This window comes from Corapipo altera, unplaced genomic scaffold (genome assembly GCF_003945725.1).
Source record: "Corapipo altera isolate COAL_440 unplaced genomic scaffold, ASM394572v1 107b, whole genome shotgun sequence".
NCBI classification, from domain to species: domain Eukaryota; kingdom Metazoa; phylum Chordata; class Aves; order Passeriformes; family Pipridae; genus Corapipo; species Corapipo altera.
The window spans coordinates 100,370-122,520 of NW_020884951.1; the positions used below are offsets into that span (position 1 = coordinate 100,370).

The window sequence follows — 22,151 nt, forward strand, 5'->3', positions numbered from 1 at the left end:
GGGCGGCTCCCGGCGCAACGCCTGGGGCAACCAGTCCTACGCCGAGCTCATCAGCCAGGCCATCGAGAGCGCCCCCGAGAAGCGGCTCACGCTGGCGCAGATCTACGAGTGGATGGTGCGCTCCGTGCCCTATTTCAAGGACAAGGGCGACAGCAACAGCTCCGCCGGCTGGAAGGTGCGAGGGGCCGGGGCGGGAGGGACAGGCCCAGCGTGGCGGGGCCGGGCCGGGCGAGCAGCGGCCGCGGAAGCGCCTCCCCGGGTCCCGGCCCGCCCCGCGCTCACCTGTTGCTGCTGCCCGGCCGCGGCTCAGCCCTGCCCAAACCCTCATCGTCAGCCCCAGCCCAGCCTCCGGCTCCGTGCAGCTGCAGCAGCTGCTGGGGGTGGTTGTGGTGTTGCCTGGAGAGGCTGTTCCCTGTGCTCGTTGCGGGCAGGAACTTCTCCAGGAGAGGAGCGAGGGGCGGCTCGCAGGCTGTGTCCGAGTTCCTGTGCAGGGTGAAGCATCGGTTGTAAGGGGATTTTTTAATCGCAAGGCCGCAGTTCTCCGTCACGTGATGGTGTTAAAGCTCGGTATAAATAACTGTCGTGGCAGGCGTGCTCGGTGTTCGAGAGGCTCCCTTTGAAAAGGGGGCTGTGTCCCGCAGCCCTGCGGGGGCCCTGGGCAAACTCTGCCAGAGTCTGGAAAAGGAAAAGCGATATTCTGCTCCAAAGGCTCAGCGTTGCCTTCTTCTCTCGCTCTGGAAATAGGCATGTGCTGAGCTCTGTTTAAAGGACTAAAGGCCTTTTCAGTGCTCTGCAGGTGCAGAGGTGTCCCCATTCCAGTGTTCCCATTCTCTTTAGTCAAACTAACTCTAACAAAGAGAAAGGGAAATGTGAGAGCTGGCTTGCCCGATGTACCGAGGTGGATGCCATGGTGACTGGAGTCTAAACAGCGTGATCTGTTGCTCTCACTGCATACTGGAATTACTCTTGTTTGCAGTATTGGCGGTTCATCCACGCTACAGTTCTGTGGCAGCTTGAGCCAGGGGCTTCTGTGGCCCCAGCCACATGTTCCTCTCCTTGTGTGACTGAGCAGTAAGTCAGCACAGAGAGTTAATTTTAAACAAAACAAACAAACAAACAAAAAATTAGAAAAAGGCTGTTTCTGGTAGGATGGCTTTCAGCTGGCTCAGCTCTCCGAAGTGGTTCACCACGTGTTTGCCTGAGTGCAAATGTTTGCTCCAGAGGGTGGAAAGGTGGTGAGAGGGGTGCAGCTGTCACACCTCAGACTGGCACAGGTCCATACAGAGCTTTTCGCCTGTGCCATTTGTCTGGCTTGCTGACAGTTCCTGGAGAGTGCATGTAGTTTGACTAAAATGGGTTATTTTCTTTTTCTCCTATGTGCAGGTTAAATACTCCTTATTTAGTTCTAATTTGGGGCAGTGCTTGGGTGCATTTCCTTACTCTACGTATGTTTTGGTGTTTTTGCCTTCTCAGGCTGGGGGTACTGTCCTGGTCCTGCTGCTCCTGTGTGCAGTGGCATTTTGACAGTGCATGGAACTGGTGCATTTTCTTGTCAGGAGTGTGGCTGTATCTGTTTGGCAGTAGTGCCTGACAGTTCACTGCAGCTTCTGAAATGCTCCCCAGATGCTGTGGTGGAGGTGGAATATAGTGAAGTGTCCTGCTGGACTAGCTGCTGGAATAGGTAGACTTCTGGCTCGATTCAGTGTGGCTTTTCTTTTGTTATATTCAGTGTGTGTAACAGGTCCATCAGTCTTTGGTTTTATTCTGTGTTTTAATCATGTATCACTCTTGGGACACAGACAAGTAGATTTAAATTGCAGAAGTTCTCTATGAGAATTTGGGCAGATGTGAGAGTGAGGGCCCTGCTCAGATGCTGTTGTAGCTGTTCTGTGATGGATTTTTCAGTGTGAAATATGTTTGTGGTTTTTCAGCCTAGAATAGACTAACTGGCTTTAGAAGGGGAAAAGAAAGAAGTTTCTTGCCAGGAAAGATGAGGGAGGGCAGAACGTCAGCAACTGTGGTGGGAATCGTCCTGTCTTATGATTAGGGCAGTTTAAAGCCCTTCACTTTAACCAGCAAACAGAAAACCATGATAGAAATACAGTTGGAACTGTTGAAATGCCAGGGGGAAATTCTTGTAAAAAACTTGTTTTAGTTTTTAACCAATATTGTCAAAGTTTGAGTTGGTCTGTAGAGGGCACGTGGTTAATCTTATGTGCCCAGGAGAGACAGAGGGGGCTGTGGTGTGTTGCCTCTGATCCATTTTCTTCCCTGTTCTCTCTCCAAATCCTGTTGGCAGAGCGTGGCAGGATGTGTGCCCCATCACGTGTGACCACAGAACTGACTTCTAGTCCTCCTTTGTGTTAACACACAGTTATATAGATATGCAAGAGGCTTTGTTTGTTTTACTACTTCACTGTTTGCATCAAGATGCCTTAGACAAAGGCAGGTCAGGCATTTACAGTTTCATAGATATGGAGTCAATCAAATCAGTTCAAGTTGAATTTTGAGGACTTAGAGTAAAATTAATAGGTACATATTTAAGACTGAGTAAACAAAAGATGTCTCTTCAGCTGAGGAATGGACCTGTCTGGCTTTTCAGTTTTACTCTTCCTTGTTATTTTTAGAGCTGTGAAGCTCTGCTTGCATTTTTTTTTTTTTTTTGTAATCTCTAAAATAAGAGAAAATCTTCTTGAGTTGTCTTAACTTTAGTGATTTCTCAGTTTTGGACTGAATGAGTTTGGATGGAGGAAATTAATGTGGAGCTGCTGCTAAAGGCTGATGTAGCATTTTGAAGCCTGTTAAGGTGGTGGTACAGCTCTACAGTTCTGGCATTTCTGTCGTGTTTGGGCAGAACCATACTGATAATATGTCCCATTTGTGTGCAGCACAGCTCTAATTGAGATTTTTGAATGAGTAATTAAAAGAAATATGTCTTTAAAAACTTTTAATCTGCTTTAGTTAATATGAAACCCATAAGCTCATTGTTGCTTCATAATGACTTTACAGCTGTCCTACTCCACTGTACAATGGGGGGAAATACAGCTGTTACAGACTGCCAGGGTGTAAGCTCCACGAATTCCGGAAGAATCCGTGTTGTCGAGGAAGGTGTTGTTTGCAGTTCTTGAAGTGCTTCAAGCACCTTGTAAAGGGCAGATTTGCTGTGTGTGCAGCCTGTCCTTTCCCTGCAGTAATTCATCTGAGGTTAAGAATTACCCAGCCTGCAAGGCATAAGTGCCCTTGCAGGGGTGTGTGTGGGGCTTCTCTGTAATCCTCCCCTCGGTGCTCTGCAAGCTACTCTGTGGATAAGAGGATAATTCCTTCTGGTTTTGAGATTACTCGGAAGAGGAAGGTGTTGAGGGTTTGGGATAAAGCAGAAGTGCATAAACCCTGCGGGAGCAGTTTGCACTGGTTGTCACATCCACGAGTATGAGCAAGTTTGGCACAGTGAGGAACAGTATTAAGGACCTGTCTTTTTTAGTGAAACAGACTGTGTGTTCTCCCAAAGCTCTCGCCTTTTCCTTTGTAGGAACAGAGTGAACTTCAAAACCAACCTTTTCACCCCCCAAAAGTACTTCACTGAAACAAGAATCAGATGTTTCCTGAGTGTGCAACACAAAGGGAAGAACAAATGATTCTGCACTGCTGCATTAGTTATGGGAGGCTGGAGTCACACCTCTGCGTCCTCGTACTTCCCGCTTGAATTCAAATGTGTGCATGTATGTACACATATGTATACATATGTACATGCAACATATGCATCTTTATACACGTCTGCAGCAGCTCAAGTAGTTGTGTTACAAATTAAAAATTACCAAGTGTTTGTCTGAAACAGAGGGTACCATCCACGTGGAAACTTGTCTAGCTCTTAACCTTTATTGGAGTGGGCAGCATTTTCCTGAAAAACCTTCCTTCCATTCCAGGCTTGTGTTACGTGCACACTGCACGTAGCTGATAGTAACTGGTGACCAGATGGATCAGGAGACCTGGCTGAGGGCTCAGTCACAGAGTCACTTGGCTGGCTTTCAGTGCCACAGTGCTGGCTCTGAAGGTCCCCAGCCTCTCCCAGAGCTGAGGATATCTGATCTCCAGGCAGAGCATGTGCAGAGCTCCCTCAGGTTGGAGCAGCTGCTCATCCTGTGGCCCTCTGAATCTCTTCTATGAAGGAGAATAGCCAACAGACAAAAGCAAGCCTGTCCATCTTCTGTATGGTTTCTGCTGTACTACAGCTGATAGGTTCTGCCAGGCTATCTTTATGTACATAAATTGTGTGAATACTTGTTTTGGTAAAGTTGAAAAGTTTATTGTTTATTGGTGTGTTGACTAGCACTCAGGCAGCTTTGGGGTTTTCTTCTGTAGTCAGATCTGCAAATGAGCAATGATCACTTCCTAAAATAGTCACATTAGTTGTTTCCTTATATCTGCTGGAGTGTCCCCATATCCTTTAAGACTTTTCTTGGCTCAGATTTGTCAGAACCTTAGCTTCTTAACTTGAACAGGTAAGGGCCTAAATCACTATCAGGAGAGCTTTCTTTAATTTCACTAAGAAACCCTTTACCTGAGCAGGAACATCTGGTGGGAACACTGGGTTTGCTTTGACATTTAGTAATGATAATTTCAAGATCACAGAGTGGTTTGAGTTGGAAGGGACCTTAAAGATCATCTCATTCAACCCCCCCTGCCATGGGGAGGGACACCTTCCACTAGGCAAAGCCCCATCCAGCTTAGCCTTGAACACTTCCATAAACCAAAAGGAAACATAAAACTTCAGCTCAGCATCTTGGCTCTGAGCAAAGTATAATTCTGCCCAACCTTCAGCCTCGTGCAGGTTTGTGCATAGGGGAGGCTCAGTCTGGGGGTGTCTCTGCTGCACAGAGCCTTCGACCTCAGTCTGTGAATAAAGCAGGCAACTCTCTGTGACTGTGCTAAGAAAGCCCAGTGTTTATCCCTAAGTTCACGTACCTGGAAGGATACAATTCCACACTAAACCTTCTGACATGAAAATGACGTGTTCTAACTTGAATGGGAATAGTGATGTCATTGCTGTCATCACTGGTACTTAATTTAAGTTCAGTTACTCTTTAATGGTGTTGTAGGTGCTGCTTCCTATTAAGTTTGGTTTGTTTTGGTTTCTTGGAAGTTGCTGCCCTGCAAAGGGCAGGGAGGGTCTGGCTGTTTGAATCCAGGGGGGCTGGGGGTGGGTGGCAGCTGCTGGACTCTTGCCATTACCTCACATGGCCCCAGATACATTGATGTGGTGGCAGTGATGGGCTTAGCCCTGGCAGCAGGGAGATGTTTTCTGTCCCAGCTGCTGACAGCCTGGCTGGGATTCCTTAAAGTGGGGGGGGGGGATAACAAACAGAGGCCAAATGATGGTTGTTCAGGTGCTGTACTGAGAAGTCCAGCAAGGAACCCTGAGGAGCACTGTTGACATTGAGAGGGCCTTGTAAGCCCTGAAAGAGTATGAAGCACAAGATTTGGGTTTCTTTTTTTGTTTGAAGCCTTGTTGGGTGTAGCTGTCCCCCTCAAAAGTAGGGAAAAGCTTGTCTTTTATTGAAAATCCATCTGCCTCGTGCAATGCCAGTCAAATTACTTTAAGATTTTGTTGCTACTCTTTCTTGCTCCCTGCCAGCTTGTTCTGGAAAGCTGCTTTGCTGAAAGATTTTTCCCTGCAGCACAGCTGAATTTTCCAGGCAGTCCTCAGAGATGGCTGCTCCTGGGCTGCTGGAATTACTTGTTCCAACAGGTTTCTTCTGCTCTACCTAATCCTGAACAGCTTTTTTAGTATATGGCTGCCTGTCTTGTAAACTTGTAAATCGCCTCGGTCTTTGGTTTTTAGAGAGCTGTGATCATCTGCTGGCCTCCCACTGAAAGATTGCAGAAAGGAAAATGTTCTTCCTAAGATAGAGATCCCAGTCTGCTGAGCTTGACGTCTGTGCTCATGTGTGCCTTCTGGAAGGGGATTGCTGGGAAGTGCTTTGACTCCCTGGCTCTGGAGGAGTTGTTTACTTGCTGGTGCAAAATCTCTACAAGGAAGACTTTTTCCTGAAGCCCTTGGAGCCAAGTGGCTGGGTGAGTGCTGAGACAGGCACTGACAAATACAGCAGGCGGAGCGTCCTCCCCTCACAGCCTCCCAAGAATGCCGTGGCAAAGGATAATTCAGCACAATTACAGGCCTGGCTGTGGAACATGGCCCTGCTCTGGGATGAGACCATGTTCTTTGTGTGCCTCCAAGGCACTGGGAGTTTATTACAGGCGGCTGCAGTGATTGCAAATCTTTCCTTTTTTTTTTTTTTTTTCTAAATTATTTCTATCACTCATTCCTGAGGGAGACTTTTTGCTAAGAAATCTGGTGCCTCTGTGGTTTGTAGGATAAACTTGACTGCTCCTGGGAGAATGGCCAGGAAAGGATGGAAGCCACTGTGTCTCCTGGAAGGATAGCTATTCTGTCTTGTGTCTTTCTCAGCATAGCTGAGCTCAGTGCTTGGCCCTGAGTGCTCTGGTAGCACAGGCATTGCATTGCTCTGCCAGGCAGGGCACAGGAGCCTCCTTCTGCTCCTGCCACATCAGTGTCTGGAACCAAAGTATGTCACAGGAGGGTGACATCTTTAGTGCAAGGAACCTTAAAGTCTGAGCAAACCATCCTGAATGTTCTGACCCACTCTGAGTAAAACTTCAGTTTTATGGTAGATAACATCATCCTCACCTACTAAGCTGTGTAGTCCACTGGAAAGGCTGTCACTGGCCTTCAGTCTTCTATAGTCACTTCCCCTGAGCATTTTCTGTGGTATCTTGGTGTCCATGGCAGTTGTCCAGAAGGCTGACTGGACAGGGGAGTTGCTTGCTTGTGCTACCAGCTCCTGTGGCTAATTCTCTGTCCTGTTCAGTGCTGTTCAGGATCCACAGCAGCACTGATGGTGTAGGGACAGGCCTTAGTATGATGCTGAGAAGTCTTCCTGTCCTTTAAATGCAACTAGGAGTTTTTATCAAGAAGATTCAATGTTGTGGTAACTGAGATTTAGAGAACAGTTTGTGTATGCTGCTAGGCACACTTCTGTGCCTGGTCCATGTATCCTAGTTTGTACACACAGGGGTTGGGACCTGGTGAATGGTCCACCCTACAGGGTACAGTAAATATCTCTAGCCAAACTTTGGGTTTTTTTGCATACTATCTGCCCTTAATTTCAGACTGGTTTTGTCTGAATGTCATTTACAGGAATCATCTTTGATCTGTAATGCATTTAGAGACACAGGCTGGCATTTTTTTCACAGCAATACTTTAACATACAGCCATAAGTGCCACTGTAAGATACCTCAATAAATAGCAATAACACACCCCTAAGTAGTGGTTGAAGAGGTTCCTTAGGATTTGAAGGATTCCTGCTTGTGCCTCTTCAGGTCATGCTTCCTTATGATCAAAGAGTTGCAGAGTGAAGGCTTTGTGTGTTTTGCAGGTGCTCAGACCAGCTGGGATCCTCCCACACTGCTGAAGTTGAGCATCAAAAAGTTCGTGCCATCTGTATGTCTCTGGTTTGAGTTGCTTAATATCAAGAAAGGAAATATGCCAGGGTTGCCTGGGTGACTGATCTCTGTCATTTCCTCTCCTGTCAGGTTTGACTTGCTGTTCTGTGATTATTTTAGCATGATTGATTTGCCCGTGGCTTTCTCAGTGAGATTTAAAGGGTGCCCTCCATATGGGAGGTGTATTAAATCATTCAGCAGGAATGATTGTGCTGTCTCACAGCACCCAGGCTGGTAGGTGAGTTGATTCTGTTGTGTTTTGGGACACTCTGGTCTCGAGTCTGCAGTTTGCTCTGCCTCCAACCACACGTTCTGTTCCCTTCCTTAGTTTTCTGTGCTTGAACCCCACAGTGAGGCAGTTCAAAAAACAGGCAGAGATAAAACAAGCAGAAAAAGTAGTTGTCAAGGAAGGATAGGGCTGCTTTTCAGTTGGGTTTGCTCTCTGAACTAGCTCACAGGGTCACAGATGCTTGTGTTATGGAAGGAGGAGAGTTTGAAGATGAGGAAGGAAGGAACAGTAGAGCAATTATCTTTTTGTACAGCTCTGAGCCATTATGGCAGTTTAGCAGTAACATGTAAAAGCACAGAGACTGTTTCATAAAGGGTACTGTGTTTCACATTTCTTTGTTCATGTTAATCCTAGTCTTATTCCAGTATGTCTTAATTCAAACTACTTTTCAGCCAAAACCCCCCCGGAAATTAGTTACTAAAACTGTCCCTTATGATACCCAAAGAGGTGCTAATTTTCTTGAGGTTTGTGTTACTGAGTTGGTTGCAGCAGTGCAGTGTGTTTCTGCTGACACAGCAGTTAAAAACCTGGCTATAGACATGCATGAGAAGGAAACAGAAATCAGTTGTGAAAGTTTAAAATCCTGAACCTATTGATTTAAAGTTCCAACTAAAAACCAGGTGGTTATGAGACTTCAAATGTGTCCTGTGTGTGCAGGCTCTTGGGTCATTCCTGACAGAATGTGGTGAGTTCACAGGTTACTTTCAGAATAAATGAAGAATTGGTGACAACCTATTGATTCTTATTGCTGCAGCAGTGGGCATTCAAAGTTATGCACATTTACCTGGGAAAGGTGGTGGGATTCTTTGGAAATGAAAGCAGCAGCCTTCCTGGAGATGGGATACCAGCCTGAATTACTTCTTTCAAGGCTTGAAGGGAAGGAAAGCTGTGTTTAGAGAAGATGGCAAAATAATAAAACTGTGTAAGAGCATTGACTGACACATGTGCCATCAGGCCCTGGCTCTGCAGTCACTCCCCAAGTAAGAACACATGTATTCTTTGATACTGGTTGCAACAAGCAGCCAGTCTTCTCCAAAAGCTCAACAGCCAAAGGTTAAAATGGAAGCTAAACCAGGATGACTCTCACATCTCCTTCCCTCTCCATGAAAACTTTCCACTTTGCCTGGATTGTTTATCTACATCTGCGTTGTTCTAGGATAGTACTTATGGTGAGGTAGCCAAAATTAGCATAGTGAGGAGTTTTCCGAGAGGAAAAGGGTGGGGAGAGGGAAAGCAGCAGACAGGAAAGAACTGTGTTGAGAGTTGGTGGAAAAGGATGATAAAAGCACAGTTAATTTGTTCAGAATTAAGAGAGTATGCATGAAAGCTGAAGGCTGTTATGTATCTTTTAGTTTATAAGAAAAAGATGTTGCTCTTGGAGCTCTTTGATCACTGTTGTGCTACCAGTGCAGCACCTTTTAATGATCTGTAATTTGACCATCTGAACAGATTTGGTGCAGATATCAAACAAATGCACGACACAGGCCTCGGGGGGAGTTTGTGGAGGATCTGTTGAGCCAGTGAAACTGTTGCTGGGGAGTTTTAGGATTGTAGGATGAAAATTCAGTTTTATGATGGCGTACAGATATGTTAGCTTGCAGTTTTCAGCTAAACCAGAAGAAAGGAGCTGGGAGAGGCAAGGAATGCGTGTCTTGCCAAGAGGAAAGATGGGAGAGGCTAAAACTGGCATGTACTGTGTGGGAGTGCAGTATCCACTGAACATCTCACCCTGACAGAAACACACATCGAGGGAAGTGCACTGCCTCCCTGCAGAGGGAGGCTGCCAGTCTCCAGGATTACTAGGGCACTTGTTCCTCAAAGTTCCACTCTCGTTTCTCTGGTTTTGGGGTGGAGATGGTAATGGGTCTACTGAATTAGAAGTGTTTTGCCATTTCTCTTCACCCAGTCTGTTTGATTCACTGCTGTGCTGGGCTTGAATCTGACTGAAAACTGGCCACATAAACATTAAAAACTTCAGCCAGGCTTATGCTGGGTAAAGGGGCTGTCATAAGGGTGGGAGCAGCATTAGCTCAAATTCAATTAGGCTCATGTTGAAATTGCAAGCTGTATTTGAGAATTTGCTTACTTGCTCTGTGATGTGCTTGCTTTTTGCAGATTCTTTATGGCCTTTAAAGACCCCTTGTGTTAGTATTTTGAAAGCTGCTAGTTGTCATGGTAGTTTCACCCTTGGCATTGCAGTGAGACATGGCACTGCTTGCTGGTGCTGCCAAGCATGTTCAGACAGAAATACCAGGTTATTATGGGTAGGCCTTTGTTATAACTTTCTTCTCTGGATACTGTCTGAATGTGTTTGTGCTTGTGAGATTTCTGGGTGGGAGGTGTGTCAGCTGTCAGGTCCTCACTACCTGTGGTTTTTATATTTGTTTTTTTTTTCAGAACTCCATTCGACATAACCTGTCCCTGCACAGCAAGTTTATTAAAGTCCATAATGAAGCCACAGGGAAGAGCTCCTGGTGGATGCTCAATCCTGAGGGTGGTAAAAGTGGAAAAGCACCAAGAAGAAGAGCTGCCTCCATGGACAACAGCAGCAAACTCGCAAAAGTCAGAGGTAAAGCATCCAGGAAGAAGCCTCCTCTCCAGTCTGCACCGGAATCCTCTGCTGACAGTCCTGGCTCCCAATTTCCTAAGTGGCCTGGGAGCCCGTCCTCAAGAAGCAATGAGGACTCTGACGTGTGGAACACCTTCCGGCCTCGAACCAGTTCCAATGCAAGCACCATCAGTGCCAGGCTTTCTCCTATCCTGACAGAGCAGGATGACCTCCATGATGAAGAGCTGCTTCCTTCTCTGGTGTACTCCAGTGCATCCAGCAACGTTCCACCAACTGTGACCGAGGAGCTTGAGCTCATTGATGGGTTAAATTTGATGTCTCCCAGCTCATCTGTTCTGTCTACCCAGCAATCTGCCTCCAGTGGTCAGATCCAGAGAGATTCCAGCTTTTCCTTGCAGAGCCCAAATGCAGCTGGTCAGACTTTTGGCAATTCCCTGTTTAACCCTGTTGATATTTCACTGCAAAGTTCTGTCAGCCATTTCTCTGCCCCTCAGACCTTGGAAGCTCTCCTGACACCCAGCTCTCCGCCTCCAAGGGATGTTATGATGACTCAGGTGGATCCAGTTCTCCCACAGACTGGTAACAGGATGAGCAGCCGAACTCTTCTGCTTCTGGGTGGACAAGCTGCCCAGAGTAAGATGAGCTCAGGCAATCCACGAGGAAAGCCTGCAGAGCAGCAGGCAGAACCAGTCGGTGCCAGTGTTTTACCATCAACGCTTTCCATAGTCACATCTCCTCAAAACACTGCCAGCATCACCAGTTTGAAGGCTCCAGTTTCTGCCCAGCCAGTCCAGCTGGGCAGTCCAGTGCTTCTTTCATCTGCTAGCCCTGCTCCCTTGGGATTGAACCAGGACAGGCTGCCCACTGACCTGGACATTGACATGTACATGGAGAACCTTGAATGTGATATGGATTACATAATCAACAGTGAACTCATGGATGGAGAAGGACTGGACTTTAATTTTGAACCCATTCTGCCTACTCCTAGCTATCCCAGCACCTCACAGGCCTCCAACCATACCTGGGTACCAAGTTAACTTCAGGAGCACAAAAAGGTAGGTGCAGCTGTGTAAAATGCTACAGCTCTATAGCCCTGTCTGGGATGGTTCCTGTGCCCAGCTCTGCAGCAGTTAAAGGTACCTCTCTGGAAGTGCAGAAAAAAGCTTTTGGTAAAGAGCCACATTCCCTTTTAAAAGGAGCAAAAGCTGTGTGAAGGTAGGTGGATTTAACTTCCCAGGTAATCGTCTCCTTTATGAAACAGAACAGCAACCTGAATGAAACTCCTGTTGTCTCCTGTCCCCCAGGATGACTGCAGCACAGGACATTGGTCTGCCAGGCAGTGCCTACAGCTCTGCAGTTAACATGGGAGCATGGGCTGATTCCATAAATAAAGACATGGTCCTATATGTATAGAACAGTTGAACTGAGCCAAGCACAAGCTGTGTTTCTATCCAGGTTATTATTATCCTTGCAAAATTTCCTAGTATGTGCAGTAGCAAAGCATGTCTGTGTCATGATTGCCTGCTTTGCTCTGTGTGTAGCAGGACACAGTCCCTCTGTTATCACACCTTCTGCCCTGCCCTTACCTGGGATAGTGTCTGTAAGGTCTGGTAAGCTGCTTCAGCAGCATTAACTGCTGAATTGCTTGTGTACCCATTATTGGAATGGGAAACAGGAGTCTCTGGTGTGGATGGAGATGGAAGCAGGGATGTGTTAGTGCTGTCCCATGCACAGCAAAGCAGCCTCTTCAGCAGTTTGTCATATTTGCACAAATAGAGTCAGTTTTGCAAATTGTGTGTATGAGAACCAGAGTTAAAAATACATTATTTTCTGAGGGTATGACACCCTGATTTGAAGCATTTTAACCACAGGGGCAATAGAAGAATTAGGAAACGGGAGGTGAAGGCGTACTTCACACTTGGATCTTGGTTAGCTAACAGAAAATGGACAGACTGGACCACAGGCTGGGTATTGGTTGGAAAGTGGAAGCCTTGCCAAGAATATTTCCTTTCTAGGAGGCAGATGCGGTATTTGTTAGTGTTGTAAATTCAACCCCTAACACTGTCCTTCATCTGTTAGGACTGTTTGCAAGTTAGTGACAGAGGCTATGGCCTTTTGAAGTGTTTCCACTGGATATTGTTCTGAGCTTTTGTGTTGTGGGGGTTTTTTGTTTGTTTGGTAGGGTTCAGTGTTTTGTTTGGTTTTATGCCATGCTAGGGCAGGCCATTATACTTGGGGAATACATTGACTTTTCAGGGACAAAATGTTTTTCACAGGAGTGTTTTTAAAACACATCTAAGCTGTCCTGCACTCCTGGGCTGGGTACACAAGACCTCTGCCTACAGAATGAATACCAGGTGTAGATTATTTTTTTAGGAGTGTAAAGCAGAGAAGCTGAGGGACAACTTATCAAAGGATAGGTTCTAGAACTGTTGAAGACATGGATATAACCAAATGCTTAAGAGGGAGAACACGAGCTCATAACAACACAGTGATGTTCTTGTTCCATATTATTACTCTGTGTGAATTGCTTAATCAAAACAGAGGAGCTATGAGATGTTAAAACCCCCGGATTTGCTTTGTTCTACACGTGAAATTGAAGTGATACTTTCTGGGAAATATGCTGGACATGTGCTCACTAAAGGAGTGAGATCTGGAACAGGTTCTGAAGCACTATTGTGTTTGAGCAGAGAGCGTAGCTCCCACGTGCCCCTTGGTGCTCTGCTCACAGCACTGGGAGGAGAGGTGACACCCTGCCTCAAGCCTTTTATTCTCTCCTTAGATTATGTTTGCCTTTTCTGAGCACTGCAAAGCTTTTCCATTTTGCCTGCATGCTGGAATCCATGGAGTGGGATGAAGGGGAGCTTCTTCCTCAAAGGAGGGCAAGGATTGTGCAGAACGCTGACAAGACAGAGGGGTGGATCAGGCTTCTAACAAAGGGGGAACAGGGCACATGTGGAGAGAAATAGGAGTGTTCCTGGGAAAAGAAGGCAGAATGTTTTCTCAAATTAACGAGTTCCAAAACCAAGTTTTGGAGCTGCAGACATCAGTGTCTGTGAGGAGGTCAAGACTCTGTCATTTCTCCCTTACTGCAGTGAGTTCCTAGGGTCCCTGTTTGGAAATCACTGTTCAGGGAAAGCATGACTGCCACTGTATATTGTTCTAGTGTGACAGGCTTTTTTCCTTTCGTATTCTTACTAGAAATGTGTTTTTTCCATGTTAAATTCACATTGGCAAAAGGTACTCTACATGATCACTAACCTGAAGTTGTGCTGAGTAGTTCCTGTGGGCTTAACTTGTTGCCTTTTGGGTCATTTTTGGGTATAATGCTGAGTGAAAACTGGTCATCAATAAATGACAGTGGTCACACTGATTTGAACAGCTGGGATGAAACTGAACTGGGGAAATACTTCTCTTTGTAGGCAAGGGAAAATCTTTAGGAATAAATGCTTAGTCTCTCTGCAGCACTGGGGAGGACATGAACTAGTTGGTGTTACCCTTGGTGCTCAAAGCTACCATGACTTTATCACCTTCTCTCAAGTTAAATGCCAAGAGAGCTTGTCCACAGCTTCTTTAGGAGTATCTTTGAACTCTGCCTGTGTCTCTGCACTTGGAGATTAGAGATCAAACATTGAAACTTTGCCTCTGCCCAGCAGCAACACAACACCCACAGACAGAGCTGTTTGCTGCAGAGGGAGAGAGTCAGCACGTGAACACTTTCCTTGAGTAGGAAAATATGAATTCTGCAATTTCTGTGGTCTGGTAGCTGCAGCTCAGTTGTAAACCTGTCATTCACTGGTTAAGGGACTAGATGTGCAAAGCCAGAGTGACTTATGGGAGCCTTAGTGAGCAAGGTCATGGGAAAAGAGTAGCTATAGCTGGAATTAGACCATGGCATGCAGGTGCTCAGTCACTGGCAACCACTCATGCCTTCAGCACTTAATGTAAGTGCCCTCCATTCCACTCATGAGAAGTGTGGGTGGCCACCCAAATGTCTCTGAGCAGCTCAGGGACTTTGGGCTTTTCTTGCTGTGCTCTGTCTAATTCCCTTTGGTCCACACACTGGATTTTTATCAGCCAGAACATTATTAAATCAATAAAACCCTCATCACCTTGTAATTTCCTAAAGTAACTGTTGCTCTGGCTTCTGAGTTACTGTCTTTTCTTCATCAGGGCTGATTCCCTCTTGTAGTTTTTTTCCCTTTTTACAAGTTTTTCGTGCTCACTGTCACTGAATCCAGCTGAGGGGATGCCCTACATTTATCTCGCTACTCTGCCTTCCAAAGTGGATCACAGACCTACTGTGGAGGTTTTATGTCAGTGTCTTAAGTCTGCTCAGACATATTCCAAGGCTTGTTGGAACAAGTTGTGACAGTTTTATTGAGGTGAGACAGAAGACCTGAGAAGGAATCTTTAGACTTTTGGGGGATTGAGATATCTAAAAATGTTTAATTACTTGCAGGTAGATACAGGATTTCTTTAAATGGGTAAGCATAAACAGTTTTAGTGTGTGATCTCTAAAAATCTCTTTTTTAATCTTTTCCCTACCAATTGGTATTTGTGTTTAAGGTGAAGAGTAATTTTATTCTTCCTTGCTTCTTTCCTGCAATGCCTCTGGTGTTAGCCAGGTCCTTCTTTAAGCTTCCTTATCTTGCAGAGCTTTGTTGGTGCTGTCACCTTACAGGAGGAGTGCTTACTTTTACCTTTGTGATTTGGTTTTATCCTTGCCTCAGTCACACTCTGAAGCTTGGAGCTGAGCAGTTGGATCCTCCACTTGACTCTCTGATCAAGATCTCTGGTTTGTTCTGTAGGGGCAGATTGGTAGTAATTAACTCCTTATCTGTGCATCTGGGATTCCCACTGAAGCCGAGATCTAACTGGTCACTGTATTTTTCTTCTTCCTAGTGTCCTTCAGGTTTTGAACATTGGGTTCTGACTTCACTTCCCACCCCAGCAGAGAAGAGAATGGAGCACGTTGGATTCAGTTTCCCTGCACATCATGCCTTGGGCAGAAGGGGCTGCCCATCTGGGAAGAAGGGGCAACCTGCATCTGGCTGCAACAGGAAGAGTTTAAAAATAATAATCCTGTTATGTGCCATGGCTCTTCCTACAAACCTGACCCTGCCTTGGACCATCTGGAGAAGCCCATGTCCAAAGAGGAGCCCTGGTAAAAACCTCGGCCAGAAGACTCTGTGCCAGGCAATAGTGTTTTCCTGTGTGATGAGTTGGGTTTGCTGGAGGAATCCCTCACTGGCTGTCCTCTCTCTGCTATGGCAGAAAGTCTCCCAGTGCCTCGGACTGGTGAAGGGCTGGCTCTGCTCTCGCTTGGCTTGCCCATGGGGCAAAGTAGTTGGACTTCTTGATTGAGCCACCAGATGTGCACTTGGTATCCCACAGGCTCACAGAGAAATCAGAGGGAGCTTGTTGGTGGAAGCCCTGTGGGAGAAGGGTGTGCTGTTTCAGGGGTTGGCTTCAGTGTGCCCGTCACGGGAGCATCCATCGTCGTTCTGCAGGGAGGGGTGGTTGTGGTATAGAAGGCTTCCTGTTGTCCACCTGGGTGGAACAGGAGGACACTGAGTTTTTCACTGTGCCAACTGAGCCCCATTGAATCAGAAGCATGTTTTGAGAAGTCCCTATGCTGTTCTCAGCACTTTCCTGATACACCAGGCTGCTGTAAAATAAGCACAGGTGCTAGTAGCTGTTTCTGGGACATAAAAACATCATTTTGGGTTTGTTTTTTGATCTGTCTTGCTACAGCAGCGAAATGGAAAGCCTGGGTGTGGCCTTAACAGAGCCCTGGTTGCTTTTCAGAAGGGCATTTTCTATAGATGAAATATTTTTTTACTAATCTGGGAACTTTCTACAGCGAATATGAAGCCAATGTAATGTGTGTCCCTATTATGCATCTCTCCGTCTGAGAAGGCAACAGAGACAGACTTCTTTTTCAGGGCTGTATTAGGAACAAACATATTTGATGTTTGATAATGTAAATGATTGAGGGAAAAGAATTGGCAGGTCCCTGTGGTTTCAAACCACCTTGGGGAAGAGTTGTACATTATTGTAATCTATATGTAAAAGTAGGTGCAAATTACATAGAAGCTTTTCTAAACCTTTTTGAATATATATTATATATTTTAATTGAAAAATGAGATTATTGGATAAAAAGAAACAAAACACATTTGCTGCACCTGTCCCCTTGATACCAGATAACACTACAGTATGGGAGGGGGCAGGCCTAAGGCATTTTGGGCCAAGAAGCTGAAAATGTTATTGGAAAGGTGGGAAGGGCACTGCAGTGTGACTGGGGAATGGCTGCTCTCCCCAGAACAGGCGGAGGGAAGGTGCCTGGCATGGCATTCAGCCACAGCTGCCCAGTGTTTGCCTCACTGGGCACTCCTGCCAAGCCAAGGGCACGACGTGAGGGAATGCTAATCATTAACAGCTCGTTCTCAGCTAATCCCTTAAGTAGCTGACCTGCAGCTGATACATAGCACAGATTCCCTAGTCTGCTAAGGAGATGGTGTGGACTGGGTCATGCTAGATCTGCTGATACTCTGTACAGCCCTTCTGGAGGGTGTGATCAGTTGTATTTGGTAGCTCACTTGTTGGTTTCTGAGGGTTTTTGTTTTCTTGCTGAAGTTTCTGCTACTGCTGGGGAGCTTGAAGCCTGTAGGCTCACCCTCAGGGGTGTGCCTGGGATCTTGGCTCTGTGTTCTTGCAGAACAGAAGCTGGGGGTCAAAAGATTAGTTCAGAGCATTAGCTGACATTTTCCTGTCACTGCTTTGGTGACAGGAAAAGCAGTGGCAGGATCTGTGGGAAACATGGTGCTTTCATGATGTTCTGATAGGCGTAGCCTGGCAGAAAGACTCTCTAGTCCTTTCTGAAGGTGGCTTCAGTTCAGAAAGTTTGTATCATGCAGTGCAGTGAGCCCATACTGTTTTACCAGCTTGCCTGCCCTGTTTTCATGGGCTTCATTTTCATTTGAGTGGAGATTGGAATAGGAGTGGTTGCCTGGTTACCTGCAGCAAGGAGTCTTCAGAAGTCTTATCTTCAGCATGCTCTGCCGTCAGAGCCTTTGAATAGTTTGATAACCTTTGCTTTGAAGGCTTCCTCCATGGCAGACCTCCCAGTGATGTTTCAAATTTACCCACAATCTACATGTCTGGCCACACCTCATTGTAACAAGCAAACAAAAAGGCAGTTCCTAAGCTGGGGTTCCAGGTCTTGCAGACTTGAGTGGTGGATGCACATTCTCACTGGAGTTAGTTCATTACACAAATGGATAGAAACCCTTTCCACAAACACCTTGATGGCATGTGCCACACATAAGATCAGCCATTCTGAGCTGCACCTAATAGAGCTGAAAGGATTTATGTCACTTGGCACATAATATGCTGCCTTGTCAGCTTGGGTCCTGGGGGGGAAGTTGATCCCATGAGCTACAGAGCAAGTGGAATAGCTTCACAGCCATGTATCAAAGGACAGGACACTGCTGTGTGTGGTCATGTTAAATGCGAAACTCTGGCTCATTTCCCATGAAAATGGAACCCAAAATGATAGGAAGGACAAAATTAGTAACCAGTGCTTCAGACCTGCAAATTCATGGTGAGCCCCTTCTGGCTGGCTTGGTCTGTGGGCAAGAAGGGCTGTGTGCAGGCTGTTCTGTAGTGTCCCTTGACAGGGAGCTGTCCTGGTCTCTCTCTGCAGAGAGCCTGGCCCTGAGCTCTCAGGTAGCACCCCAGGGAGATCTGACATGATCCCAGCTATTACATGTCCTCCGCCTGTTACAGCTGAAGGAGATGCAAGACCAAGGCTCATCGTGGTTGGTGCCCTACAGTGTGAGTTAACAAGAGATCCTGTACTTTGATTAAGGAATAGAGCACTGTCTTATTTTTTTCCCACACTCCCAAGCCAGATTTCTGGAAAATCACTTGTCCCTGGGGACAGCACTGGAGACGGGAGCACCTCTGGCTGGAGTCCTGCTGTACCAGGGTGCTGACAGTGATGTTTCTGCCTTGCAGAAAGTCCATGCAGGTGCTTTCTATCTCCTCAACACAGCAGGAGCTGTCAGTGGTTGAAGAAGCCTGAGAGTGCACTAATGTTGAGGTTTGTGTTCAGAAGACTCATGGAGTGCTCAGTAAACAATGAATGTAATGTTGCAGGGTCAAGCAGGCAACTTACCTTCTCTTTTATGTTTTTAGCAGAATAGCTTGTATTGTGGGCACAGAGGGCAGGGAAGAAGAGAATTCAGGAGTTCTACAAACACTTCTTAACTAAGTTCATTTTCATAAACCTCGAGCTTTTCTAGCCTGGGGTATTTCCTCATAGGACACAGGAGACTTTAAAGTTCCTAAACTGCTGCTTGCTGAAAGGCTATACCTGGCAGGGGGTTGCCCAATATTTGTCCTTTTTTTTTTTTTTCCTCGTATTCTTGCTCAAAAGTGTTTGCTACTGGCTGCTGCTGGAGGTGGGATAATGTCTTGGTGGCTCTTCATTCTGCATTAGCACTGCAGGCACCATGCTGGGGGGTTAGTTTTTGCTCTGAGGAAGGATTGGACTGGGATTTTGAGAGCAGCTGTTAGCTGGGTGGATTGGGAAGGGGCCAGTGACATGGGAGTGATGCTTCTGCAGAAGTACCTGAGCAGAGTGGGCAGGGAACCCTTGGCATGAAGCCTTACTTTGTGCTGTGTTCCTTGTCCCCACTGAGCTCAGGTAACAAGTTTCTCCATCTTCAGAGGATCAAATGCCATCTTTCACAGTGTGAAGCCACCATGCAGCTCAGGACCACGAAGGATTTGAGTAACTAAACCCATGGAGCTTAGTAGGAGGCAGACTTGTTGCTTTTATTTACACCTGGGTTTAGCAAATTGCTTGAGCTTTCTTTATAATTTAAGGATATTTTACTATGCTCCCAGCTTCCCATGAGAGCTAGGAATATTGAAAGCTTCTTGGAGCCCTTAATTTTCCTTGTTGATGTGTCTAAAAACATGTCATCCTTACCCTGTGCTGCTTTAAAAAGAAGCAGTCAAGTCATCCTGGTGAAAGGAATGAAGCATTCCAGAGCCTGGGTGTATTCATAAACAAGAGTCATAATAGAAGCAAAGTAGCACTAATCAGCTTTTCCAAAGGAAATGCCTAGAAAGCTTTTATGTAGATCATAATTTGTTAATTTTCTTACTTAGTTGCTTATTTATAGCCACACTCAAATGCTTCAGGGCTAGCCTTGCTCCAGGATTGAGGAACCTGTGTCTGGTGCCATGGGTAGGAGTGCCTTGGAAGTGGTGTCCTGGAGTGTCACCAAAATGTGAAAGCTTGGACCCATTATAAAAAAACCCCACCCAAATCAATCAACTCTGGGACATGAGCATGAACAGGGATAGCTTAGGGTTTGCCTCAGTTGCATGTCTAATGAAAAACATGTTCTAATTAATGTGGGGAAAAGCAAGCAAGAGGTGACTTCTGAAGCCTGAAATATCTGTCCATGTGAAAGCTTGGTAGTGTGTGGTAACCCATCACCACAGCGCTCGGCCTTCAGGAAAGGGATCTCCTCTCTTCTGTCTTTCCCTGCACCCTGACGTGTCTGTAGCTGATGGAAAACGATCTCTGGTCGGTCAAAATCACAGCTAACGCTGTGGTGTAAAGCAGGGAGGAGAGGCAGCAGAAGCTGAAGGTGAAAGAGCTGCTGCTGTTGCATTTCTGGCCCTCTGGCTAAGGCAGCGTTACGGCGCGTGGTAGAACAGGATGTCCACAGCTGGTGGTGTGGAGCTCCCCAAGGTGTCTTGGGAGGTTTGGCTACATAGAAGATAGGTCACTTGTCCTGAAAGGAGCCTTCTTCATAAGGCAATGGGGGTGGTTCTGTGAAATGATGCTTCCAGCACAGTGGAGTCTTCACCTGGTGCAACCCCAGGAAGGGTTTCTGCATTGCTAGCACAGATGTCTGCTGCACACAGGGCAGGCACCACTAGCTGACATAGTTTCCACCCCATCCCCTCTGCACTCTGTCACCCATTTCTCACAATAAAATTTTTTTTAGAAAATAAACCTCTGCTTTTGTTTGCTCTCTGTAGCAGTGTAACTTCTGAACCATACAGGCTCTTTGTTACCATCTGTGCTAGCAAGACTGTAGAATGTGCTAGACTAGGGGGGAATGTTTGAAAAATAAAAACCTGTAATCCTCTGCTCTGTGTCTCATCCAGTTTGTTCTGTTTCCCTGGCAAGGACCAGCTATTTTTCCTTGACATTGTCTTCTTTCCACTGCCCTTCTCACCTCTTAGGGCAACCCCTCAGTGAAATGCCCCTTTAGGTGGCCAGAGGTGGAAGGGCTGCAATGTGACAGCTCATGAAGGCTCTACAGTGTGTAGAGCCCCTTGCTACAACTTACTGGCAATGTGTGGGATCCATGGGGTACCAAGCCCTAAAACTGACCCTGGGGAGTTTTAAACCCTTCATTCTTTGCCTTTCTAGACCTGAGTGCAGAAGGTGACTCCATTTTATACAGCCACGTTCAGATATCTTTGTGTGTCAGCAGCTCTACCTGTTATCTCTGGGAACAGAGAGATGGATTTGCTGCTACTCTCTTCTGTCAGCCACCCAATTCACAAGTAGATGCTGACACATAATTAGGACAGATAAGCACGTGAGTGAGCTTTTATCTTTGCTTACATACTCCAAATCCTCCATCAAAAAAGGAAGGTTACTACAGCTGTGGAGCTTTTTTTCCTGTATTGGAAGATAATGGCTCAGAGCTGACCATTAAAGGGGATATGAATGTCAGAGTGTAAGCCAGGAGCTGGTCATTCCCTGGGACTGCTCAGAGGCCTCTTGGGCAGAAGGCTTCACCTGGGAATGTCAGAGGGGTCCTTCCTTGACATAAGACAAGTAGTAATGGAGATACAGTCTGAGCCAGTGAAGCAGCTTATGAGGAATGTGCTGAAGCCCTTGAATCAAAACAGCATATCATTGCAGCAGGTCTTCCTTCTTGCAGCTGGGATAAAACGAAAATGTGCTGTTCCCTCTGCCCTGTGGGTGCTTTGTGCACCACAGCTCAGGAGAGGTCTTGCAGAAGAGGAGACCAGTTCAGAGCTTCGGTCATGTTGCTGTGGAGTGGTGGCAGGTAAGGAGATCAGAGGGAAATGAGGGAAGGAATGTAGAGCATGGATTCCACTGGCCTGGTTAGACACAGGGAGGGCAAGTCAGGGATATTCTAAAACTGCTGAGGGTTCATGAAATTACACAGTATATGTACAGCTAGAAAGCTTGCATTCAAAGCCTTGGATACTCAATAATATCTAATAACACTTATTTTTCAGTGGTATTCTTTATAACAGTTAATGCAAATAACTCTCGAGGGGTCTTAAGGCTGCTGCTTCAAGATTTAAGCCAATCTCCAAAAATGGGGGATGAGGAGGAGATCCTTAGGGGAACTCTCTGCCCCTCATCTGTTCCTTGGGCACTCCTTAGGGCTTCCTGCAAGCACATAATGGTAGGTACTGTTGGAGAAACCAAGTACTGAGGGTTTGCAGTTGTTGATTGGATCAAAGTGTGCAAAACTTGACATAGGACAGGGAACCATGCATTCCCACAGTAGCAGTAACACTTTTTGTGCCTATTTGAACATTGGGGCTGTGACATTAAAGCGTTGCCAAGGAGAACAAAAAGCAGAGTAGATGCCAGGCTAGGACCTGGATGCCTTGGTTCAGGGTTGCTTTTGGTGTGTGTGACACTATCTTCAGTAGTCACCAGTGTCCTAACAGTTCTGTGGGTTCAGTGCA

The 22,151-nt window shown here is 46.2% G+C and overlaps 1 protein-coding gene across 1 annotated transcript; it reads left to right on the plus strand.

Annotated features, from left to right (window-relative positions):
- Nucleotides 1–6: 6 nt before the first annotated feature.
- On the plus strand, nucleotides 7–20,558 carry FOXO4 (forkhead box O4). The gene is made up of 3 exons (XM_027663119.1): nucleotides 7–175; nucleotides 10,208–11,434; nucleotides 15,285–20,558. The coding sequence occupies exons 1-2, from the start codon at nucleotides 113–115 to the stop codon at nucleotides 11,414–11,416; spliced, it is 1,272 nt and encodes a 423-aa protein (XP_027518920.1). The 5' UTR covers nucleotides 7–112; the 3' UTR covers nucleotides 11,417–11,434; nucleotides 15,285–20,558.
- The last annotated feature ends 1,593 nt before the right edge of the window (nucleotides 20,559–22,151 follow it).

Excerpts from the sequence above, each read along its gene's own strand:
- FOXO4 (XM_027663119.1), top strand. The coding sequence starts at position 113 with ATGGTGCGCTCCGTGCCCTATTTCAAGGACAAGGGCGACAGCAACAGC. Across the intron at positions 176-10,207 it reads ACAGCTCCGCCGGCTGGAAG|AACTCCATTCGACATAACCT; the intron begins GTGCGAGGGGCC and ends TTTTTTTTTCAG.